General features: G+C 41.1%; 3 protein-coding genes across 3 annotated transcripts; 2 read left to right on the forward strand and 1 right to left on the reverse strand.

Annotated features, from left to right (window-relative positions):
- Window positions 1-8,399: 8,399 nt before the first annotated feature.
- LOC132095231 (gamma-crystallin M2-like) lies at window positions 8,400-9,392 on the forward strand. Its single transcript, XM_059500053.1, has 3 exons — window positions 8,400-8,487; window positions 8,609-8,851; window positions 9,078-9,392. Exons 1-3 carry the CDS (start codon window positions 8,482-8,484, stop codon window positions 9,348-9,350), a joined length of 522 nt encoding a protein of 173 aa, XP_059356036.1. The 5' UTR covers window positions 8,400-8,481; the 3' UTR covers window positions 9,351-9,392.
- A 4,139-nt stretch (window positions 9,393-13,531) lies between these two features.
- Window positions 13,532-14,673, forward strand: LOC132095230 (gamma-crystallin M2-like). The gene is made up of 3 exons (XM_059500052.1): window positions 13,532-13,656; window positions 13,749-13,991; window positions 14,338-14,673. The coding sequence occupies exons 1-3, from the start codon at window positions 13,627-13,629 to the stop codon at window positions 14,608-14,610; spliced, it is 546 nt and encodes a 181-aa protein (XP_059356035.1). The 5' UTR covers window positions 13,532-13,626; the 3' UTR covers window positions 14,611-14,673.
- Window positions 14,674-21,076: 6,403 nt separating this feature from the next.
- On the reverse strand, window positions 21,077-22,283 carry LOC132095233 (gamma-crystallin M1). The gene is made up of 3 exons (XM_059500055.1): window positions 22,204-22,283; window positions 21,539-21,790; window positions 21,077-21,396 (listed from the first exon to the last, which is right to left on the reverse strand). Exons 1-3 carry the CDS (start codon window positions 22,210-22,212, stop codon window positions 21,121-21,123), a joined length of 537 nt encoding a protein of 178 aa, XP_059356038.1. The 5' UTR covers window positions 22,213-22,283; the 3' UTR covers window positions 21,077-21,120.

Here is a 22,283-nt window from a genome sequence, read left to right on the forward strand (position 1 = left end):
TGGAAAAACCTGAGGCTAGTCTTACAGCTAAAATTCCAAAACTAACTAACTACTTAGGTTCACTTTCAGACACAAGGAAAATCCAGAATGCTGCAGCAATACACATTACCATCACCGGCCGTCGCATATCCATGTGTTTTACACATTGAAGATGAGTTAGCAGCAGCAATAAGTCATAGTTCTTATAATCATTTAGAAAGCAGTTTTCTTTTTTATATTTACTCTGCCCCTTAGATAAAAATGATAGTAATATTCCGGGGCACAATGAAATATTGACTCTTAAATCAGACAACATAACTGATCAGACTTCAGGGAAGAATTGCATGGTAACTTGGGTGTAATGGACATTAAAAAAGGTACAGGGCCCGGTTCCCCAAAACATTCTTATCATTAAGTAGCTCTTAACCTATTCCTCAACCTCTCTCTTAACCTTATGGCACGATTCCCGACACTTTCGTACGCAAAGTATATCTTCTGTAAGTCACACTTTCGTAAGGTTGGTCTGGACCATTTGTAAGCTCTCTCTTAGCATTGTTTGAGCTCAAGACGCTAGTCACCGCTTCTGTGCAGCAGTCTTTAGAAATCAACGCAGCGCAGTACAAGTCAAACTATGTTGACAATATTGTGGCTCAACAATGATTTTATGTTATGGACATTTTAAGACTAATAATAAATATGTTTGCAATGGATACAGGCCTATTTATGAAGTTGTCTTTATGTGGTTTCAGAACTAATATGATGGTAATTAGCCGGGGCTATTTCGTAATGTCATTAAAGCATTTAAATTGGCAATCATTTTTGATAATTAAAATCTGGCAAACAATTTGGCTCTAAATGTCCAAGATCTATAAATGGGTAAGCATGAAATTTGCTGGCATCCCCAGAGTTTTGGGCCTGGTGGATGTACACTCATCCCTATCGCCAATCCATCAGTGATTGGATACCAAGGGATACCTGGTTTGTCTAAGCGTCACAACATATCATGTGAACATATTACTGACTTTTGATTTTTGAAATTTGATAATTTACTTCGTAGTCTATATTTTAACTTAAACTATGTTAAAATAAATGTTACTGGAATAATTTGAGGCTCTTTTGAGTTCTTTACATTTGTGCAGAAACTATTTAATTTCTGCTCCCGATCATCCTCGCTATGGCAGGTAAATACCAGTGGTCTCGAAGCAAAGGAGAACAAGCGAATTGAGAAGATAAAGTCCCACTGTCAGACACCCTGGGAGAGAAGGTTTACAAGCATCTCTCAACAGAGCATATAAATATGTCCATGGCCAGTGAGAATCTCTACAGACAATAATACGCATATTAGAGAGGCACAGCCAAACTTGATATACTGTAGCTCCACCTGCAATCTCGCAAGATCAGGGCTACACACTTTCATTGTCACAAACACTATCCACGGCATCATGCAGCCTGTTTAGAGCAGGCATGTGGATCCTGCAGATCAAAGTAATCACTAATAAACAGTACTGCAGTGTAATAATATAAAGTTTGTTTGGCTGAGGAGGAAGGAAATCGGGGTCTGCTTTCTGAGGCTCGTGGGTAGTTTATTCTATATTTTAAAATGAAACAAAACAAATCGCGCCACATGCGCACACACTTCCAATCACTTTTCTATTTTAAAAAAAAAACAGCATATGATCGTTTGGTATGTTTTGAAACATGGCTGCTGGTCATGTGCTGGTAATGAACTGGTCCTGAGCAGGAGCTAGTTTCTTAGGACCAGATTAAGACCGGCACATGACCAGCAGCCATGTTTCAAAAATACCTAACCAGCATATGCTGTTTTTTTCAACAAGGGAATTTTAATTTTTGAGTGAACTAACCCTTTAAGAACAATAAATAGCAACAACGTATTATGATGAAAGGTCTACCATTCAAAACTACTTAAATATAGCTGGCATCAGTTAGGTTCCTAAAGGATTTAAGACTTTTTCATATTAAACTGTTCTTCAGTTACAAATCCTGAGAACTTTTCACTATGCCAAAGAGGAATGGTGAGGTTCCCGGCAAGCAGTAGTATGAGCCCAAGTGCTGGATGTAATGTGGTATGAATATATAATCCAGGACTAGTGAGCTAAGAAGCTAAGTCGAATGTAGGTGGTTAATACATGATAATGGTTAAATGGTAATCACTAAAACAATAACATAACCACATTTATTAATCAGAATTACTGTCATTTTAATTTCATTTTATAACATTTTATAAGAATTATTTAATTTTCACATAAGCACAAATCAAGAAAATGTCATGGTTTGCTTGCAGATTTAGTCACAGCAAACAGAGTAAATGTGTGAAAGAAAACAGACTGGCTGCATTACACTAATATTTCAGCAGAATGTATCTGTCACGGTTCATAGATCTGTGTGTTCATTCTGCATGTCTGTTTTCTCGTTTCTGTCTGATTGTTCATTCAGCATTGCTCCGGCAATCATTGGGCTGATGAGCTAATCAGCATGGCTGCACCTGATGCTGGTTCTGTCCTGTCTTTATCTGTCTTGTGGTTGTTACTGCATGTTGTCAGATCGTTGTTTGTGTTTGTCGATGCTGGTCTTGCTCTCTGTCCTCAGATCACTCTTCTTGCGCTCTGCCAAGGAGATAGCTCAGTGTGCTTCCACGCCTGTTCCTAGGAGGATTCTCTGGGTTGGTTCGGGTCAGTGCCTCATAGTCTCCGTGTTACAGAGACAGCTCTCCAGCTCACCGATTCACCAGCTCACCTGTTCACCAGCTCACCTGCTCTATTTTCTTGTTCCCTGCTGTTTGCGTTGTGGCAAATAAACTGTTTTACTTGCAATTGGATTTTGTGTTCTTTTACGTGACGGAACGATCTGACCAAGATGGATCCAGCAAGTATGGCAGAGCTGAGAGACATTCTTACCAGTAGCAATAGTCGTTTTGCACAGCAAGAGGAGCAAATCATGGCTACTGGTCGTGCAGTGCAGGCACTCGTCACGCAGGTCTCTGATCTCACCACTCAGGTCAGACAGTTAAAACCTGAATCTGCCCAACAACCCACTGCGCTTAATCCTCCGACGTTTCCACCTGTGGATATCACCAACCGACACATTGAGCCTCGTCTACCGCCTCCAACTGTTTATTCCGGTGAGCCCCTGTTATGTCGTTCATTTTTGACCACTTGCTCTCTTCACATTGCTCTCCAGCCTTCGTCTTTTCCTACAGAGGAGTCCAAAGTGGCTTTTATCATAACTCTGCTTTCTGGACGAGCGGCTCTCTGGGGAACAACGGTGTGGGAACAAGGACACACTTGCTGTTCTTCATTCCAATTGTTTTCTGAGGAGCTCAGGAAGGTTTTTGATCGGGCTGCATCTGGTAGGGAGGCGGCAAGGGAATTGGCGGAGTTACGCCAAGGAGATCGGTCAGTTACGGATTATTCTATTGAGTTTCGAACATTGGCGGCAGAATGCAACTGGAACCAAGAAGCGCAGTGGGACATGTTTAGGCATGGATTGGCCGACCGGATCATTAAGGAGATTTACACCCTGGAATTACCCACTTCACTCGACGGATTGATCGATCTGGCCATCCAAGTGGACACCAGACTACATCAGCGTGACCAGTTTGCAGCCATGGCGGAGAAGACAACTGATCACCGCTTTGATCCAGAACCCATGCAGGTGGGCAGGGCTCACCTTTCTCGAGAGGAGAAGGACAGGCGTAGGAACCTGGGGCTATGCCTATACTGTGGTGCCGCAGGTCACATCGCTGCACAGTGCCCGGTAAAAACCAGAGCTCGTCAGTAAGGAGGCTACTGACGGGCGGAGTCACCACTCAGAAGTCCTCCTCCCCGGTAACTCTGCTCTCGGTTCAAATACGGAGGGGCCGGGACATTTTCTCTTGTAAAGCACTGGTGGATTCTGGCGCAGAGGGTAATTTTTTGGATTGTGGGACAGCGTCTAAGCTGGGTATTCGTGCAGTTCCACTTAGTCCACCTATCTCAGTCAGTGCCCTCTGTGGTCAGTCGCTTCCACCCATCACTCATGCCACTGAGTCAGTGAGTCTTATCACTTCGGGCAACCACACTGAGACCATTTCTTTTTATTTGACTGATTCCCCTTTGGCTCCTGTGGTTTTGGGTCACCCCTGGCTAGTGTTACACAACCTCAATATAAACTGGCAACTAAGCACAGTCTCATCCTGGAGTGAATATTGTCATGAATCATGTTTGTTGTCCGCTTGCTCTTCTGTGTCTTGTTCTGTGTTGCAGGATGAACATGTGGATCTGTTAAACGTGCCCGCGGAGTATCTTGACCTGAAGGGAGTGTTCAGTAAGTCCCGGGCTGCTTCTCTTCCTCCGCATCGTCCTTATGATTGTGCAATAGATTTATTGTCAGGTACTTCTCCGCCTAAAGGCAGGTTATACTCACTTTCCGTACCGGAGAGGGAGGCCATGGAGAAATATATTTCTGATTCTCTTGCAGCCAAGATCATCCGTCCTTCTTCTTCTCCTTCAGGTGCAGGATTTTTTTTTGTGGAAAAGAAAGATGGTTCCCTGCGTCCTTGTATCGACTATCGAGGGTTGAATAGTATCACGGTAAAGAATACCTACCCTTTGCCGTTGATGTCCTCAGCCTTCGAGAGTCTGCAGGGTGCTTCCTTTTTCACAAAATTGGATCTTCGCAATGCCTATCATTTGGTTCGCATAAGAAATGGGGATGAATGGAAGACCGCTTTTAATACCTCCAGGGGGCATTTTGAGTATCTTGTTATGCCATTTGGGCTCTCTAATGCTCCCGCGGTCTTCCAGGCACTAGTCAATGATGTGCTGAGAGACATGGTTGATCAGTTCATATATGTCTACCTGGATGACATTTTGATATTTTCTCATTCTCTCCAGGAACATGTTCAGCACGTCAGGGTAGTGCTTCAGAGGCTGCTAGAGAATGGGCTTTTTGTCAAGGCGGAGAAATGCATTTTTCACGCACAATCTGTTTCTTTTCTAGGGTACATCATATCATCCGAGGGATTACGCATGGATCCCAACAAAGTCCAGGCTGTGGTAGATTGGCCAACCCCAGATTCCCGCAAGGCCCTGCAGAGGTTTCTGGGCTTTGCCAATTTTTACCGCCGTTTTATTCGCAATTACAGCCAGCTAGCCGCCCCTTTGACTGCCTTGACCTCCGCCAAGATGACGTTCAGGTGGTCTAGCATGGCGGAAGCTACGTTCTGCAAATTAAAGAGTTGCTTTGTTTCAGCTCCCATTCTGGTGGCCCCTGACCCCTTCCGTCAGTTCGTGGTGGAGGTCGATGTGTCAGAGGTCGGGGCTGGTGCGGTTCTTTCCCAGCGTTCTTCCACGGATGGTAAGGTTCACCCTTGCGCATATTATTCTCATCGTTTTTCTCCTGCCGAATGTAATTATGACATTGGTAATAGAGAGTTGCTGGCAGTTAAGCTCGCTTTGGAAGAATGGCGACATTGGTTGGAGGGTTCGGAGGAACCCTTTATAGTCTGGACTGACCATAAGAACCTTGAATACATCAGTTCTGCTAAAAGGTTAAATTCTAGGCAAGCTCGGTGGGCCTTATTTTTCAGTCGTTTTCGTTTTTCAATTTCTTATCGTCCAGGTTCTAAGAACGTTAAACCTGATGCCTTGTCCCGTATTTTTGATAAATCTGAACGCCCGTTGTCTCCCGAGTCTATAGTGCCACATGACATCGTGGTATTTGGTATGACTTGGGAGATCGAGTCGAAGGTCCGTAAGGCCTTAGAAGGGGTAACGCCTCCGCCTGGATGCCCACCGAGTAGTTTATTTGTGCCAGAAGAATTACGGTCCGAGGTCATCCGTTGGGGCCATTGTTCCAAAGTAGCTTGTCATCCAGGGGTAAATCGTACAGTATTTCTTGTCAAACAGCGGTTCTGGTGGCACTCTATGGCCCGGGATATACGTCATTTTGTTTTGGCTTGCTCTGTCTGTGCCACTTCTAAGGTTTCCAATCAACCCCCTGCTGGATTCCTTCAGCCGCTGTCGGTTCCTTCGAGACCCTGGTCCCACATTTCGCTAGATTTTGTTTCGGGACTCCCGCCATCGCAGGGTAACACGGTAGTTTTGACCGTGGTGGACCGGTTCTCGAAGGCAACTCATTTTGTTCCTCTGCCCAAATTACCCTCAGCCAGAGAAACAGCGGTTGCTGTCATTGATCACGTCTTTCATATTCATGGCCTCCCGGCAGACGTGGTCTCTGACAGGGGGCCTCAGTTTGTTTCCAAATTTTGGAAAGAATTTTGTCGTTTGTTAGGGGCGACTGTTAGTCTTTCTTCTGGGTTTCATCCCCAGAGTAATGGTCAGACGGAGAGGGCCAACCAAGATTTGGAACGGATATTGCGGTGTTTGGTGTCTCAAAACCCATCCTCTTGGAGTCAGCAACTCTCATGGGTGGAGTACGCACACAATTCTTTACCAGTGTCATCCACGGGCCTATCTCCGTTTCAGTGTAGCATAGGTTACCAGCCACCTATCTTTCAGAGTATGGAATCCGAAGTCGCGGTCCCCTCTGCTCACGCCTTTTTCCAGAGGTGCCACCGCACCTGGAGGAGGGCTAGAGAAGCCATCCTCCAGGTGGGGTGCGCACCAAGGCCCAGGCCGATCGCCACCGGTCTGAGCCACCCGTCTACGTTGTTGGTCAAAAAGTGTGGCTTTCATCTAAAGATATTCCTCTCCGTTCCGTCTGTAAGAAGCTTGCTCCCAAATTTATCGGCCCGTTTACTGTCACCAAGATTATTAGTCCAGTGGCAGTCCGCCTCAAACTTCCTCCTGCGTACAGGAGAATTCATGCCGTCTTCCATGTCTCCAAATTAAAGCCCATTTTTCGTGCCCCCATTAATCCGCCTGTCCCAGTTCCCCCACCACCGCGACTCGTAGATGGGGAACTCACTTATTCGGTATGGCGTATTCTGGACTCGAGGCGGAGGGGACGCGGATTTCAGTACTTGGTGGACTGGGAGGGTTACGGTCCGGAGGAGAGGAGTTGGGTTCCCGCTAGGGACATATTGGATCATTCGCTAATTGATGATTACAATCGCCAGGTAGGTTCCTCTGGAAGCGCCAGGAGGCGCTCCTAGGAGGAGGGGTACTGTCACGGTTCATAGATCTGTGTGTTCATTCTGCATGTCTGTTTTCTCGTTTCTGTCTGATTGTTCATTCAGCATTGCTCCGGCAATCATTGGGCTGATGAGCTAATCAGCATGGCTGCACCTGATGCTGGTTCTGTCCTGTCTTTATCTGTCTTGTGGTTGTTACTGCATGTTGTCAGATCGTTGTTTGTGTTTGTCGATGCTGGTCTTGCTCTCTGTCCTCAGATCACTCTTCTTGCGCTCTGCCAAGGAGATAGCTCAGTGTGCTTCCACGCCTGTTCCTAGGAGAATTCTCTGGGTTGGTTCGGGTCAGTGCCTCATAGTCTCCGTGTTACAGAGACAGCTCTCCAGCTCACCGATTCACCAGCTCACCTGCTCTATTTTCTTGTTCCCTGCTGTTTGCGTTGTGGCAAATAAACTGTTTTACTTGCAATTGGATTTTGTGTTCTTTTACGTGACAGTATCGCTATGGAGACTGCTATAGAACAACTCCAGCTTACATGTTTGATAGCTTTTTCAGTGCATCAGCTCTTGTTCTTTAATGTAGAGTGTGTGTGCATGGTGTGCAGAAAATGAAGTTAACCACTGGGCAAAGTTTTTTTTTATCAATTTAAGAGAAATACTTGCTAGAGGATAAATAACCAGCAAGAAAATTTTACAGATGGCTACAAGAGGCAATAACTGCTATAAAAAATAAATAAAAAAATTAAAATTAATCATAATAATTATAATTATAATAATAATACAACACCTCTAGAAATTATTAGTATAAGAACCTGCAACAGACACAAAAATAATATAACAAAATCCTCAAATGTATACAAGGACTACAAGAATTAATCCAAAAGGCACATAATAAAATGGGTCTCAAAAGAAATGAAAAGGTCTCCAATGAAATTACAGTTGGACAAAAATGGATCAGTCATGGTCCAAGTCTTGTGTTGCACTGCTTCAACTAAAGGTGGGCAATCAGAAGATAGATTCCCATAAGCATTGAAAAGAGTACCATTAAGATCAAACAAAAAAAAATAAAGAATGAAAGAAAGAAAACTCTGAAACAAGAAAATAAATTGATCGACTTTTAGTTAGGTTTTTCCTTTCCGTTCTACATTCTAGTTCTTTCATTTAGCAAATAAAAACGTAAGAAATTCTAGATTCCTAAAACTGTGAGATGACAAAAATCTACATACTATGCTTTAACTATAATGGCCTCTGTTCCAATTGCACTGTCAGGAATTGACTAACAATAGAGGCTGTGTATTCTTTAGTCTTGTACTAGTATAAAGGTAGGGGTGACAGCAGTTGGTCAACAAGCAGAATCAGCTTCAGCTTCAGCTTCTCATTTGTGGAACTACTAAGGATTAACCAGCGCAACCATGAAGGTAAACCTTGTTCCAGTACCTATTCCATACAGTTTACCTTAATTTTTTCAATTTATTTACAGCTATACTTTAATGTGGTATTTCTTACTTAAAACAACTAAGAAATTAACTGAATTTTCAGGTCACCTTTTATGAGGACAGGAACTTCCAGGGTCGCTCTTATGACTGTATGAGCGATTGTGCCGATTTCTCCTCCTACATGAGCCGCTGTCACTCTTGCAGAGTGCACAGTGGATGCTGGATGATGTATGATCAACCCAACTACATGGGAAATCAGTATTTCTTTAAGAGGGGTGAATATGCTGATTACATGTCTATGTTTGGAATGAGCAACTGCATCAGGTCCTGCCGTATGATCCCTATGGTAAGCTCTATGAACCTGCTGACATATTTATTAATTGACAATAGAAAAAGGTCCTAAATTTATTCGTAAGCATTTGCTTAGAAATCTTTCAACTTGAAAAGAAACAGATATTTTCAGAATGATGATCTGTGAGAGACAGACCTAGAGTGCTGCTGAAGATATGCTTACATGTGATAATTATTCTTCCTGAATAATTTAAGCATAACTGACATTTCTTCCACTACAGTACAGGGGATCCTACAGAATGAGGATCTACGAGAGGGAGAACTTCATGGGTCAAATGTACGAGATGATGGATGATTGTGACAGCATCATGGACCGTTATCGCATGTCTCAATGCCAGTCCTGTCATGTGATGGAAGGCCACTGGCTCTTCTATGAGCAGCCCCACTACAGAGGCAGGATGTGGTACTTCAGGCCTGGAGAGTACAGGAGCTTCAGCAATATGGGTGGCATGAGATTCATGAGCATGAGGCGTATAATGGACTCCTGGTACTAGTGTTCAAATCTTTCAATAAATTAATTTCTCTACAACATAAAACTGTCTAAATTATCATTATTGCTAAAATTTGCACAGTACTGTAGTACTGCCACTGTATTTTATATATGGTAGTATCATTAATATGGTATCAATATAGTATCATAATATTGTATGTGCAACAGATACACAATACACAATGCATGTCTGCAAAAACCTACCTGGTCTCATGTCAAATACGTATCTGGGGGCACGTTTTCGCAAGACGCGAAATACGTACCAATAAGTACATATCACTGCAGTTTCCAAAAGAAATGAACACTAGAGGCAGTAAAACTCAGACACCTTTTATTCCTTTTCATGCAAATTTACAGAGTTTCAATTAATAAAGCGTAATTTTTGCACAATTACATGAACAATATCATGTTATGACTTTAAAACAATATTAATATGCTGGAAGATTTGAAAACTGATGCTTTTGAATGTTAGCGTCACACATATCCAGATTCTTATATATGGGTTTTCAGAAGCGGTAGGTTTTTCTGTAGCTTACGGAGTACTGAGATGAACTTCAGCGGCGAGGAGCTCCGGTTCGAATCTCATGTAACCATGGTTCGACAAAGCTGTTCAAATCTACATGTAAGGAAGTTGAAATGGCAAGGTTGCATCCACAAATGTGTTTTTACATCAGTTTTGCATTTGTTAACACTATAGGGTAGGTTTAGGGTTGGGTTTAGTTTGAATTCTGAACCACCGTGTGATACATACTTGAAACAATGTAATAAAAACACAGAAATAAGTACGTAGATATACATAATAAAAAATGCCAGAGTTTACATATTGAACCTGTGTTTTAGAGCTAATCAGTGGACATTTCTCTAACTAGCAGTTCTGAAACTGCTGCAAAATGTTCAGTAAGTTATGTAAAACCTCTCTTGCAGAAACGTATACCCAAAGGTGCATATTTTATCAGCCAATCAAGGGCCCCCTTCTTCCGTGGGCTGAAGCCCCAGGGCCCCCACAGGCCCTTGATTGACAATTCATATAAGTGGTTGTCTTGTGTCTAATTATAAAATAACAAGAAATTATTGGAGATGTTCCTGATTGATATAATTTCACCCTTCAAACATAATCTATATACAATTTGTGGCATCCGCCATTAAGTCAGGAAACGCCTCTTTGCATTATGCTTCCACATGTCAAGAATGTGAGGAAGCCTATACTGGTGTTCAAAATGTTTTTAAAAAATTGATAGTGGTGTGCAAAAAAGGAGAAATAAAGTTGAAGTGGAAAAACCTGAGGCTAGTCTTACAGCTAAAATTCCAAAACTACCTAACTACTTAGGTTCACTTTCAGACAAAAGGAAAATCCAGAATGCTGCAGCAATACACATTTACCATCATCGGCCGTCGCATATCCTGAGACTCTGGGCAGCGCCGCTTTCCTGGTGCCAGCTCCATGCCGCAGCCGGTGTGAAGGCTGCTGCTGAGGCTGGGCTGGAGCGGAGGTGGAGGCACCAGGAGGGCACCCTGGTGATCAGGCAATGAGCAGGCAGAGGGGCTGCAGCTGGTGGCAGGGTGTTGACAGCAGCAGGCCGCCAGGGCAGGATGTGTTTTATTGCCTCCGTCTGCTTCTGTGCGGCGGAGAACTGTTGGGCACTGCAATGATCGATATCAGGTCATCTGCTGGTGGGCCGGATGAAGCGCTGGGCCCCGACCCTGTCCAAGGCTTCACATCCGCGGTACACCAGAGGGTACGATGCGCTGGAGGAGTGAAGGATCCGTGGAGACTTGCTTGGCGGGGAAGCCCTCACTGTGACCCTCAGATCACCCTGGCCATGAGCTGAAGTAGTCCTCCTCTAGGCGGAGGAACTAGAATGGGGCATGGGGAGGGGGACTCCTCTTCATTTGACTAAGAGGAGCCATAATCGCAACATTGCAATGGTCATCCATGAATGCTGCCTACGCGTGCTCGATGCCCAGGCAAGTGATGCAGTGATCATGACCATTAGATCGAGCCAAGAAGTGACCACATCCAGAAACGCACGAAAGACATCTTTAAAAAGACGGCACGACACTCATGGAGCTCTTTTAGTAATTGCTCTTTTAGTAATTGCTCTTTTAGACACTGAAATGTTGAAGCACCCAGGAGGAGTTGCAGCGTGACCACAGAGTGGAAGCTGCAGCACGCTGAGAAAAGCCATGACCAACACTCGTCAAAAGGCTGTCTTGGCGACATCTCTGCTGCTGTGTACTTAATGGAAGACAGTGAGAAATGTTATTCTCTGCTCCTGACTGAATAAATAACTTAAGCTTGTAACATAAATAAATATTAATATAACATATTTCATTTATATAGTAAAATCAATGCAGTGTTATATTTTACATTTGATTACTTTCTTCAATTTCCGTACCCGAATACTACTGTTAGACCTACCTGAAACCTTGTAAACAACACTGTTTATTTAATTTGTATCATTGTTATGTTGCATTTATTTGTATAATTGCATGCAATTTAAGTGTTTTGTGTATGTTTTATTTTTTATTTGATGTGATTTTTTTTTTTTTTTGTGGTGGGTCCATTGAAAATTCTGAAAATGCTTGAAAAAAATGGAATATAAAACTTCATAAGCACCACAAAGAGAAGGTTTGGTATTTGGTCATAATTTATTATTAAAATATGACAGCCCAAAATACAAGAGCAACTACCTAGCTCTAGGTATTTTGGATGTGTCCACCACATGTCTAAATTCAAAGCCTTTTCTGTGCAAAAAAAATAATTTAAACTAATTAGGAAAACATACTGAAAACATTCTTGTTAGGGAAAAAAAGGAACCAATGGAAGAGGTGGACAGCATGAGCTAGTCACGTGTAGAATGGAGAACACAACTGACCGTCTAAAAGGCTACTGCACTGTATTGCTGGGTCAGGCATTCATATACAATAGGGAACACAGCCGATCCTACAGAATGAGGATCTATGAAAGGGAGAACTTCATGGGTCAGATGTACGAGCTGACAGATTACTGTCACAGCATCATGGACCACATGTCTCACTACCAGTCTTGCCATGTGATGAATGGCCACTGGCTTTTCTATGAGCAGCCACACTACAGAGGCAGGATTCGGTACTTCCCGGCTGGGGAGTACAGGAGTTTCAGCAATATAGGTGGTATGAGATTCATGAGCATGAAGCGTATCATGGACTCATGGTACAAATATTTTATCATTCTAAAGAATACATTTCTCTATAAAAATAAATAAATAAATGTGTCATGAAACTAATTTCAGTGTCATTACAGTGTCACGTTTGTATGCTCACAAAAATGCCTCATGAGATAAACACAACCATAAAATAAAATAACATTTTATAAAACACTAAATACCTCAGAGGCAAGATATTATTTACTTCAGATCTGTAAACTGCAGCAGTTTCAGTTTATTTGTTCATTGTATCACATAAACTGATTAAAGGTGCAGTCAGTAATGTTTAACTGACTCTTTGCCTCGTGTTTGAATTTATACTGACATCTACAGGCCAAACATGGCAGAAAATAGAAATGTTGGGACTGTTCTTTCTGTTAGTCCATCCATTCTTAATTATTAAGTGTGACTTACACAAAATCTGCTAAAATTACTGAAATAAAAAAAAAAAATATATATATATATATACATACCTAGGAAGCATTTAACTTAAAATTATAAATATAGGGAAAAGGGAAATCAGTGAATTTGACTGAGAGCTGTGTTTATGAAGTGTGCAAACAGTCCAAATACATCAAATGTCTGTGCTGTAATTTTTTAATGTTTTTTTTGCTATTATAAACTCCAAACAGAAGAATTTTAATAATGTTATTTTTTGCTAGTGTTAATAGTTTATTATGTCTAATATTTAAAGCATTATTTAGGGATTAAAAGTCTAACCACACAAGAGATTTAAAAGCCAATAGAAATGCAGTAGCTATATAAACAGGCCTTATTTAAACAGATTTATTTGATCAATATTGTTTTTTACAAAAAGAAAGACTTTGAAAAAAGCATATTTCAAAATGTCTGAAAACAATATTGTGGAAAGCGTATACGACCTGTAGGTTATGTCCAAAAGGGACCATAATGAATGCACTCTGAATGCTTCCACACTGATCTGCTGAGTCATGAGGTTGTCTTCAATCTCAATAGCATGCACATAGTTTTATTCAATTCGCCCGGGTATAAAAGTAAGGGTGAGACCTGACAGGACAACAGAGCTGTGTAAACAGAAGAGTATCAAATAATAATAATAAAAATAAATAAATAAAAATGACTACAGCAGGCATGAGCATGTGCAGGGTAAGTAATGGCATCCCTTTCTCTAAATGCAATATGCATACTTAAGAATGCATACCTAAAATTCTTTGTAACCTTATCCTTAATCTCATCAGGCGGTCTTCTATGAGGAAAGGAACTTCAAGGGTCGCTCTTATGAGTGTATGGGTGACTGTGATGACATGTCTCCTTACTTGAGTCGCTGCCACTCTTGCAAAGTGGAAAGTGGCTGCTTCATGATGTACGACCGTCCCAACTACATGGGAAATCAGTATTTCTTTAGGAGGGGAGACTATGCTGATTACATGTCTATGTTTGGCATGAGTGACTGCATCAGATCTTGCCGTATGATCCCTATGGTAAGAGAATAATACATACTTGACTTACCACAGAACTGGCTGCTAAATGCTCTTCTAGTAAAGAGTAGGGGTCCTGGCCAAATTCCATCAAGTGGCCCTTGTCAATCATGGCCTCCTTGTAATCCCCGTTAACTTGATTGGCTCTATCACTCTCTCCTCTCCACCTGTAGCTGGTCTATAGTGGGCGCACTGGCACCGTTGCATTGTGGCTAATGTCGCATCATCCAGATGGATGCTGCACACTGGTGGGGGTTGAGGAGAGACCCCCCCCCCCCCCCATTCATTCATATATGCTCTCACAACAATTTAGCAATTTAACTTTTACATTTCTGTTTTATATTTGCAGCATAAGGGATCCTTCAGAATGAGGATCTATGAAAGAGAGAACTTCATGGGTCAGATGTACGTGATGGTGGAAGACTGTGACAACATCATGGATCGTTACCACATGTCTCACTGCCAGTCCTGTCATGTGATGGACGGCCACTGGCTCATGTATGAGCAGCCCCACTACAGAGGCAGGATGTGGTACTTCAGGCCTGGAGAGTACAGGAGCTTCAGAGATATGGGTGGCATGAGATTCATGAGCACAAGGCGCATCAATGATTCCTTCTATTAAAAAGAAATTGTATTAATGTGAGAAAATGTGTTATTCAACAATAAAATACTTCTGATCAAAGCACTTAATTCTTTAGCTATCTTACAACTTCAGTAATTTTTCTTCCAATCAAGTTCCAATCTACACTCAATTTGGGTCAGACCATATTCGACAATCGGAACACAGTCAGAGCTCACTTCTAACAAGCTTATTATCTGAATCAGGTGTGTTAACAAAGAGAGACATACAAAATGTGCAGAGCAGGGGTGTTAACAAAGGACTGGAATTGAGAACCGCTGACATAGAGGTTTCTAGATTTAAATCTAGATTTAAATTCAAAGAGACAAGATAGTCTATGCATGACTTGGCATTTTATCCATATTCAAAATGAGGCGATGTGAACATTACAGAGCGCTAAACACAGCAGTGCATGTTTCATTCATATTCAAAGCTGGAGAGCGCTCTCGCACAGAAAGTCCAAAACAGACTCATAGAAGTATAACTTAGGAAATCCCTAATATGGACAAAGGCTTCTGGCTATCTGCTGTAATACATTTATACTGATGAAATGTGAAGACAATAAACACACAACTGCGAAATATGTGGTTTATGTGTGTTTTTTCAAGTTATCTTCAGGTAATAAATAAACTATATGAATAATGCAGTACTGATTGACATATTATTTGGTATAGAAACTATAAAATATATTTCCTGCCTTATTATGTTATAAAAATGGGAAAAAGGATTTCATAGTAGCCTTTATAAACCAGTCATAAAATTGTCATTAGAAAATATTGGACAAAAATATCGTAGCCCCTTGATGCAGCAGTGCATGATCTCTTCATGTATTCTTGTAAAATAATAATAACTGAATAATATGAGTAAACAAATACACTGCTATGCTGAGAACTCCACTTATTGGCAGTTGTGGACGTTATTGATGGCATATGGTAGTGTGCTATATAACTGAAGGTGTCTGAACGTGAGTGATCGACCCGTATGAGATCGTCAAGTGAAAGGTCATTGTGTGGACTAATAGTTAGATTGTGCAGGCTTTCATAAAAAGGCGTTTAATTAAAAAAAACATGCCTTGACAAAAGGGCATTTTGGGTATCAAATGGAAAAGGGGCAGGTGCTCAAGCATTCACCACTCCCCCACCCTGCAAGTGCCTAATGAGCTGTAACAGTGCCAACATGTCTCGCACTGCTTCAGGGCTGTAGCAGTAGGCAAGGCTACTGGGTCATCAAGATGGGCATGGTAAAAGGCACAAAAAATAACAATATAGACTATGGGTTTACCATAGTAACCGTAGTTTTACTCTGGTATTTGTAGTTACTAACGCACAATAACCACAACATTTACTATGGGTTTACCACATTAACTGTAGTTTTACTCTGGTATTTGTAGTTACTAACACACAATAACCACAACATTTAGTATGTGTTTACTACTTTAACCATAGTTTTACTCTGGTATTTGTAGTTACTAACGCACAATAACCACACCATTTACTATGGGTTTACCACGTTAACCGTAGTTTTACTCTGGTATTTGTAGTTACTAACGCACAATAACCACAACACTTACCAGGATTTTACCACAGTAACTGTGTTTTTACTCTACACTATTTGTAAAACACAGTAACCACTAAGTTTGCCATGCCTTTAATTGTAATTCAAACACTTCCAATGGTACGTCTGTGCGTCTGAGCACCTTGACTGAACCTTACTGCAGATAAATTTTTCTCAGCATTTGATTGTCATGATAAAACCTTTGTAATATTCGGGAAGAAGGAGGCGGGAACCGGCGGACAATCAAATGATACTTTAATGATCAAAATAAAGACAAAACAGCGCATCAGCCCCTCACGGACGACTGACGCGCACAAATAAAAATCAAAACCCAGGCCTGGTCCTCTCTCGTCCGTCACTGTCGTCGCTCTGGTTTTATATCCCTCCATCTCCTCCGTGGGACTCGAGACCGGCGAGTGTCGCAGGTGTCGCTCATCTCCAGTCACTCCACCGGCCTCGCTCCTGTTCCCACGTCTCTCGGCCCCGCCCCACTCGTCACATTGATGTTTCTTAAATTTTGGTTCACATAGCCCATCAGGAAGAACAGTCAACAAAGAGCATGTTGTAGTAGTAATAATTCATACAATAATCATATTATATTGTACAAGCGTACTTTTCTGCAACTTTTACTTCTACTGCTGTTATTGGCCATTACCACAACTCCCATCAGATTGTGCCCATTGTAGGAGTGTTTATATCATGAAGTTTATATTAAGTCCATTGTATTCTTTATTATTCTTTACAAATTGGTGCCGTTTCTTCCTGTTTCAACAGTACATGATATCTGTCCACACCTCATAGTCTGCCTTTCTTTCTATGGCGTTTCTGGTCTTCAGGTATTGTCATGTTGGAAAATGCAAGGTCTTCCCTGAAAGAGATGTTGTCTGGATGGGAGCATATGTTGTTCTAGAACTTGGATCAGGGATGTCACTAGGATTGGAAGACAGGGGAGGCTTAGCCCCCAGGGTATTTGTAACTTGCATTTGCAAAATCTTTGCACTCACATACAAGCATGTGTGTGTATATATATATATATATATATATATATATATATATATATATATATATATATAATTATACACAGTGAGAGTACACACACATTTATGTAAATACAAACTTTTATTTGGAATGTGATTAATCACGATTATAATCATCTCAGCCCTAGTTAGAATAAAGCTAGCATAATAAAAATAATGAAATAATTTAGTTTAGGCTATGCATAGTGCCTAGACCTGCCAACAAATGCTTATTGTTAGAAGAAACAAAACAATCCTTAGACATAGACCATTACTGACCTCAATCACATCGGCTCTCTCAGAATCAAACTGGCATGCCAATCTCCTGCGGCTGCTTCTCTTTCTCTCTGCTAAAATATCTTCGAATATCCATCTCATCTGCTCAACAGTAATAGCATTAACAGGGACCCTATGACATTTAGTTTTTAGTGACAACAACATTCTATGGGGATTGATATTGTTTTAGAATATGCCTATTACAGATATAGGTTATATTATTGGCAAAGAATAAAGAGTTGTGATTAGCTTGCTAAGTTAACTATTTCTTGTATTTTGTTTGTTCACTCTAGCTAGACTACAGTTTTCCATAACAAACCAAAATATCCTGTTTCCTTTACCTCAAGAAAACGTAGCTAAAGGGAAGAAAGTAATTAAAAACAACATACAATTTAACTCTGTATCACTTCATGACACTTACCAATCTTCCTTTCACCATTAGCGTGTGTATCGGTGTGTGTGGGCGGGAGGGTGCATAGTAGTGATGCGCGGGTCAGGGTTTTTTCCCACCCGCAGGTCCCGCTTTTATGAAATTATTTGACCCACCCCAGCCCTCCCCGCAAATAAAGTAAAATTTCCTTACCCGCCCCAACCCGACCCACGGGTTATGAGTCGGCCTATAATTCAGCTATCAAACTGCCCAGCTATTTCACTTCAGCACCGCATTTCTCACACACAAATGAGGATTAGCGCATGTAGCCGGTGAAGTCTCCATCCACAAACGTACATCGTCTGCAGATATAAGGTATTTCATTGCGCTTTAACAAGTAATCTGAATGGCCTATATAGGTGCAATATTTTACAAGCCCTCACTAACTGAGTTTAATGCCACAGTTATGTCAGAATGCATTTCATTCTTGTTTCTGTGATGGTTCGTCAAGCTCGTCATTAGGTGCGCGGTCCAGAGCCCTGTATGACTGATGTGTGGCATGAAGTGGTCAGGTAGGGGAGGGGAACCACCAAAAGTGGATATACATCAACTACGCCACCCGGAATATACCGGGACATAACAGCCCTACGAAAGGGCACACAGGTTCGTGGCGAACAGCCAGGGTGAGCATGGTGACAGAGATAGTATAAAACATTTGCAATTTATTTATATACAACTGTAATGGTTCAAACATTGTTTTTTTTTGGATACAATATAAAACATGCCTAATACACAAGTCTACCAGTTACAAAATGACCAGGGAGGAGAAAAAAAAATGACCAGCAGGGGCCTTTTGGATTATCACCTCACACCATACCACAAACCACTCAATTGTGAAAGCAATACAATTGGCCAAACACCACTCTACCCCAAGTGGACACTGAAAGTATAAAACCCCCGCCTTAAGTTCCTACTCATAAATTACATAATTAACTGGTATAAACTAAGACATTCATATCACAACAGTTAAACTGTTACACAACAAACACTAAAAACAAAGCAGCAGTGCAGTCATACTGATGTACATTCGTCTTCAACCAAGGTACTGGAAACCCCTGGAGGTGTAGTTACACCTGCTGAACATAACACAAAGATGACCTACATTACACTCATAAAACACATGACAACCTACCATCATACATACCGAGAGAGAATTCCAATGTAGCAAAACGCATGGTTGCTTACCACACGAGACCACGGCTGCTAGCATGCTGATGAACAAAAGACAACAATAAAACCCCTTTATAAAAAGCAAATCTTTTTCTCAGAACTGGGAAACTAACCTGAAAAAGGCCTACTTGCAACACCAACAGGGAGATGCAACAAACCCTATCCTTTGTCCATGACTTTCCACAATGATCTAGTACCCAGGATGATGCATCTTGAGTAATCAAACCATGCCCTTTTTAATAGGATCAATCCCAACACTGATAGGTTCATTGGATTTAAACCATTTTAACCAATGACGAAGGAGTAGGAACACTGATAGGTTCCCAGGTTGGCAGGACGTCAACCAATCATATCTGGGCTAATACCTTACCTTGCTACAGATGCATCCGTTCAATTCAACAATATTAGTGTTAAACTGTTGGACTTTAAACTAAATCTACTATTGATTTTCACTGTTGACTGATTTTGCAGAACATTTAGACTGATAACTTCTGTGCGCAGATGCGGCAGATTTGTCACAGGACAAGCTACATGACAGTTGCGTTCGACTATATATGAACTAGCTGTTTTAAATACAGTATTTTTATATTTAACGTTAGTTTATCAGTATGTTTGAAAGTATTTTTTCCGATTATTGGTGATTCCATAGGCTCTCGAATTATTGTCTGTTGTTCTTATTATCATTTAGGGGGGCTTAGGGACATTTTGGGGTGGCTTCAGCCCCCCTAAAATAGGCCTAATGATGTCCCTGACTTGGCTATATCTTTCAGCATTGATGATGCCTTTCCAGATGTGTAAGCTGCCCATGCCACACGCACTCATGCAACCCCATACCATCAGAGATGTAGGCTTCTGAACGGTGCGCTTATAACAACTTGGGCTGTCCTTTTCCTCTTTAGTCCGGATGACATTGGGTCCCAGTTTTCCAAAAAGAAATTTTGATTCGTCTGACAGTTTTCCACTTTGCCACAGTCCATTTTAAATGAGCCTTGGCCCAGAGAAAACGCCTGTGTTTCTGGATCATGTTTAGATATGGATTCTTTTTTGACCAATAGAGTTTTAGCCGATAATGGTGAATGGCATGGTGGATTGTGTTCACTGACAATGTTTTCTGGAAATATTCCTGAGCCCATGTTGTGATTTCCATTACGGTAACGTTATTGCATGTGATGCTGTGCTGTCTAAGGGCCCGAAGATCACGGGCATCCAGTATGGTTTTCCAGCCTTGACCCTAAGGCACAGAGATTGTTCCAGATTCTCTGAATCTTTGGATGATATTATGCACTGTAGATGATGATAACTTCAAACTCTTTGCAATTTTTCTCTGAGAAACTCCTTTCTGATATTGCTCCACTATTTTTCGCTACAGCATTGGGGGAATTAGTGATCCTGTACCCATCTTGACTTCTGAGACACTGCCACTCTGAGAGGCTCTTTTTATACCCAATCATGTTGCCAATTGACCTTATAAGTTGTAAATTGGTCCTCCAGCTGTTCCTTACATGCACATTAATTTTTCCAGCCTCTTATTGCTACCTGTCCCAACTTTTTTGGAATGTGTAGCTCTCATGAAACATTTGATATGTTATCTATATTCTATTGTGAATAAAATATAAGTTTATGAGATTTGTAAATTATTCCATTCCTTTTTTACTCACAATTTATACAGTGTCCCAACTTTTTTGGAATCGGGTTTGTATATATAGTATATTGAAATGTTAATGTGTGTTAAAAGCTCCTTAGAGTTTGTGCTTGTTACTAATAAAAATCTTTGTTACGTTTCTTCCTGTTGTTTCAAATATTAAAGGCACGATTATCAACTCTTAAACTAAAGGCACTGAAGCAAAAATTGTCTGTTTAATTTTAAATCTCAGAGAGGGTCATGCAAAACCAAATTATTTTAAATTACACTTTTTTGGTCTAAATAACTGAGTTCTTTATATGTAAAAAAAAAAGCTATTAAATCTAGGGAAAAAATAAAGTATTGATAAAAAAAATTGCCAATAAAACAAGACACCACAGCTAGTTCTGAAAATTACTCTTTATTTCCTTCTATATTCTAGCAGTTTAACACATATCAGTGATACGCCTCATGCTCATGAATCTCATGTTGCTGTATCCCATATCTCTGAAGCTTCTGTACTCTCCGGGTCTGAAGTAGGCCATCCTGCCTCTGTAGTGGGGCTGCTCATAGAAGAGCCAGTGGCCGTCCATCACATGACAGGACTGATAGTCAGACATACGGTAGCGGTCCATGATGCTGTCACAGTCATCCATCAGCTCGTACATCTGTCCTCCGAAGTTGTCCCTCTCGTAGATCCTCATTCTGTAGGAACCCCTGTACTGTAAAACAAAGGAAGATTCATTAGAATATCATCATTATTTAGCAGTTTCTCAGCAATGCATGCACAGTATAGTATAATATCATAAAAATTGTGTTCATTACTAAATATGCACAATACTGTAAACAAAGTGAGAGTCATACCGGAGGAATCATGCGGCAGGATCTGATAGTGTCGAACATCATGCCCATGCTCATCATGCGTTGCATGTCATGGTACTCGCCCTTCACCAGGAAGAACTGGTTCCCCATGTAGCTGTTGCGCTCATAGACCATGAAACAACCGCTCTCCACCCTGATTGAACCAACACGGCTCAAGTAAGAGGAGATATCAGTGCAGTCGCTCATGCAGTCATAGCTGCGCCCCTGGAAGTTCCTGTCCTCATAGAAGATGATCTGTTGATGGGGTTGAAAATTCAGGTAATTTCAAAAATATATATAATATTAATTGACTTTTAGATCTGAATTGCATCATGTTTTTTATTAGCCATTAAAAGAGTTAAATATGGAAAGTTTACCCAAAAATGAAAATTCCAAACAATAATGAAATGGTATCCATTGGCTTCCATGTTGTGTAATAAAACACTATGGAAGTTAATGGCTACTGTCAGCAGTTACCAACATAATTTATAATATCTTGTGTTCAACAGAAGAAACTTGTACATGTTTGCAACAACTTGAGGTTAAGTAAAGGATGACAGATTTAAATTTTTGGGTGAACGATCCCTTTAAGCAAATACAAACTGGATACAATATGAACCTAAAGCTTTCGATGAAATATTAAGCTTATACTTTTTCAAACAAATTACCTTGCCCATGATGGTAGTGTGTTGTTTATCTCGGTGCTTCAGCTCACTGTACCAGCTGTACTTTGATGGCCTTTGCTGGT

This window comes from Carassius carassius, chromosome 19 (assembly GCF_963082965.1).
Source record: "Carassius carassius chromosome 19, fCarCar2.1, whole genome shotgun sequence".
NCBI classification, from domain to species: Eukaryota; Metazoa; Chordata; class Actinopteri; order Cypriniformes; family Cyprinidae; genus Carassius; species Carassius carassius.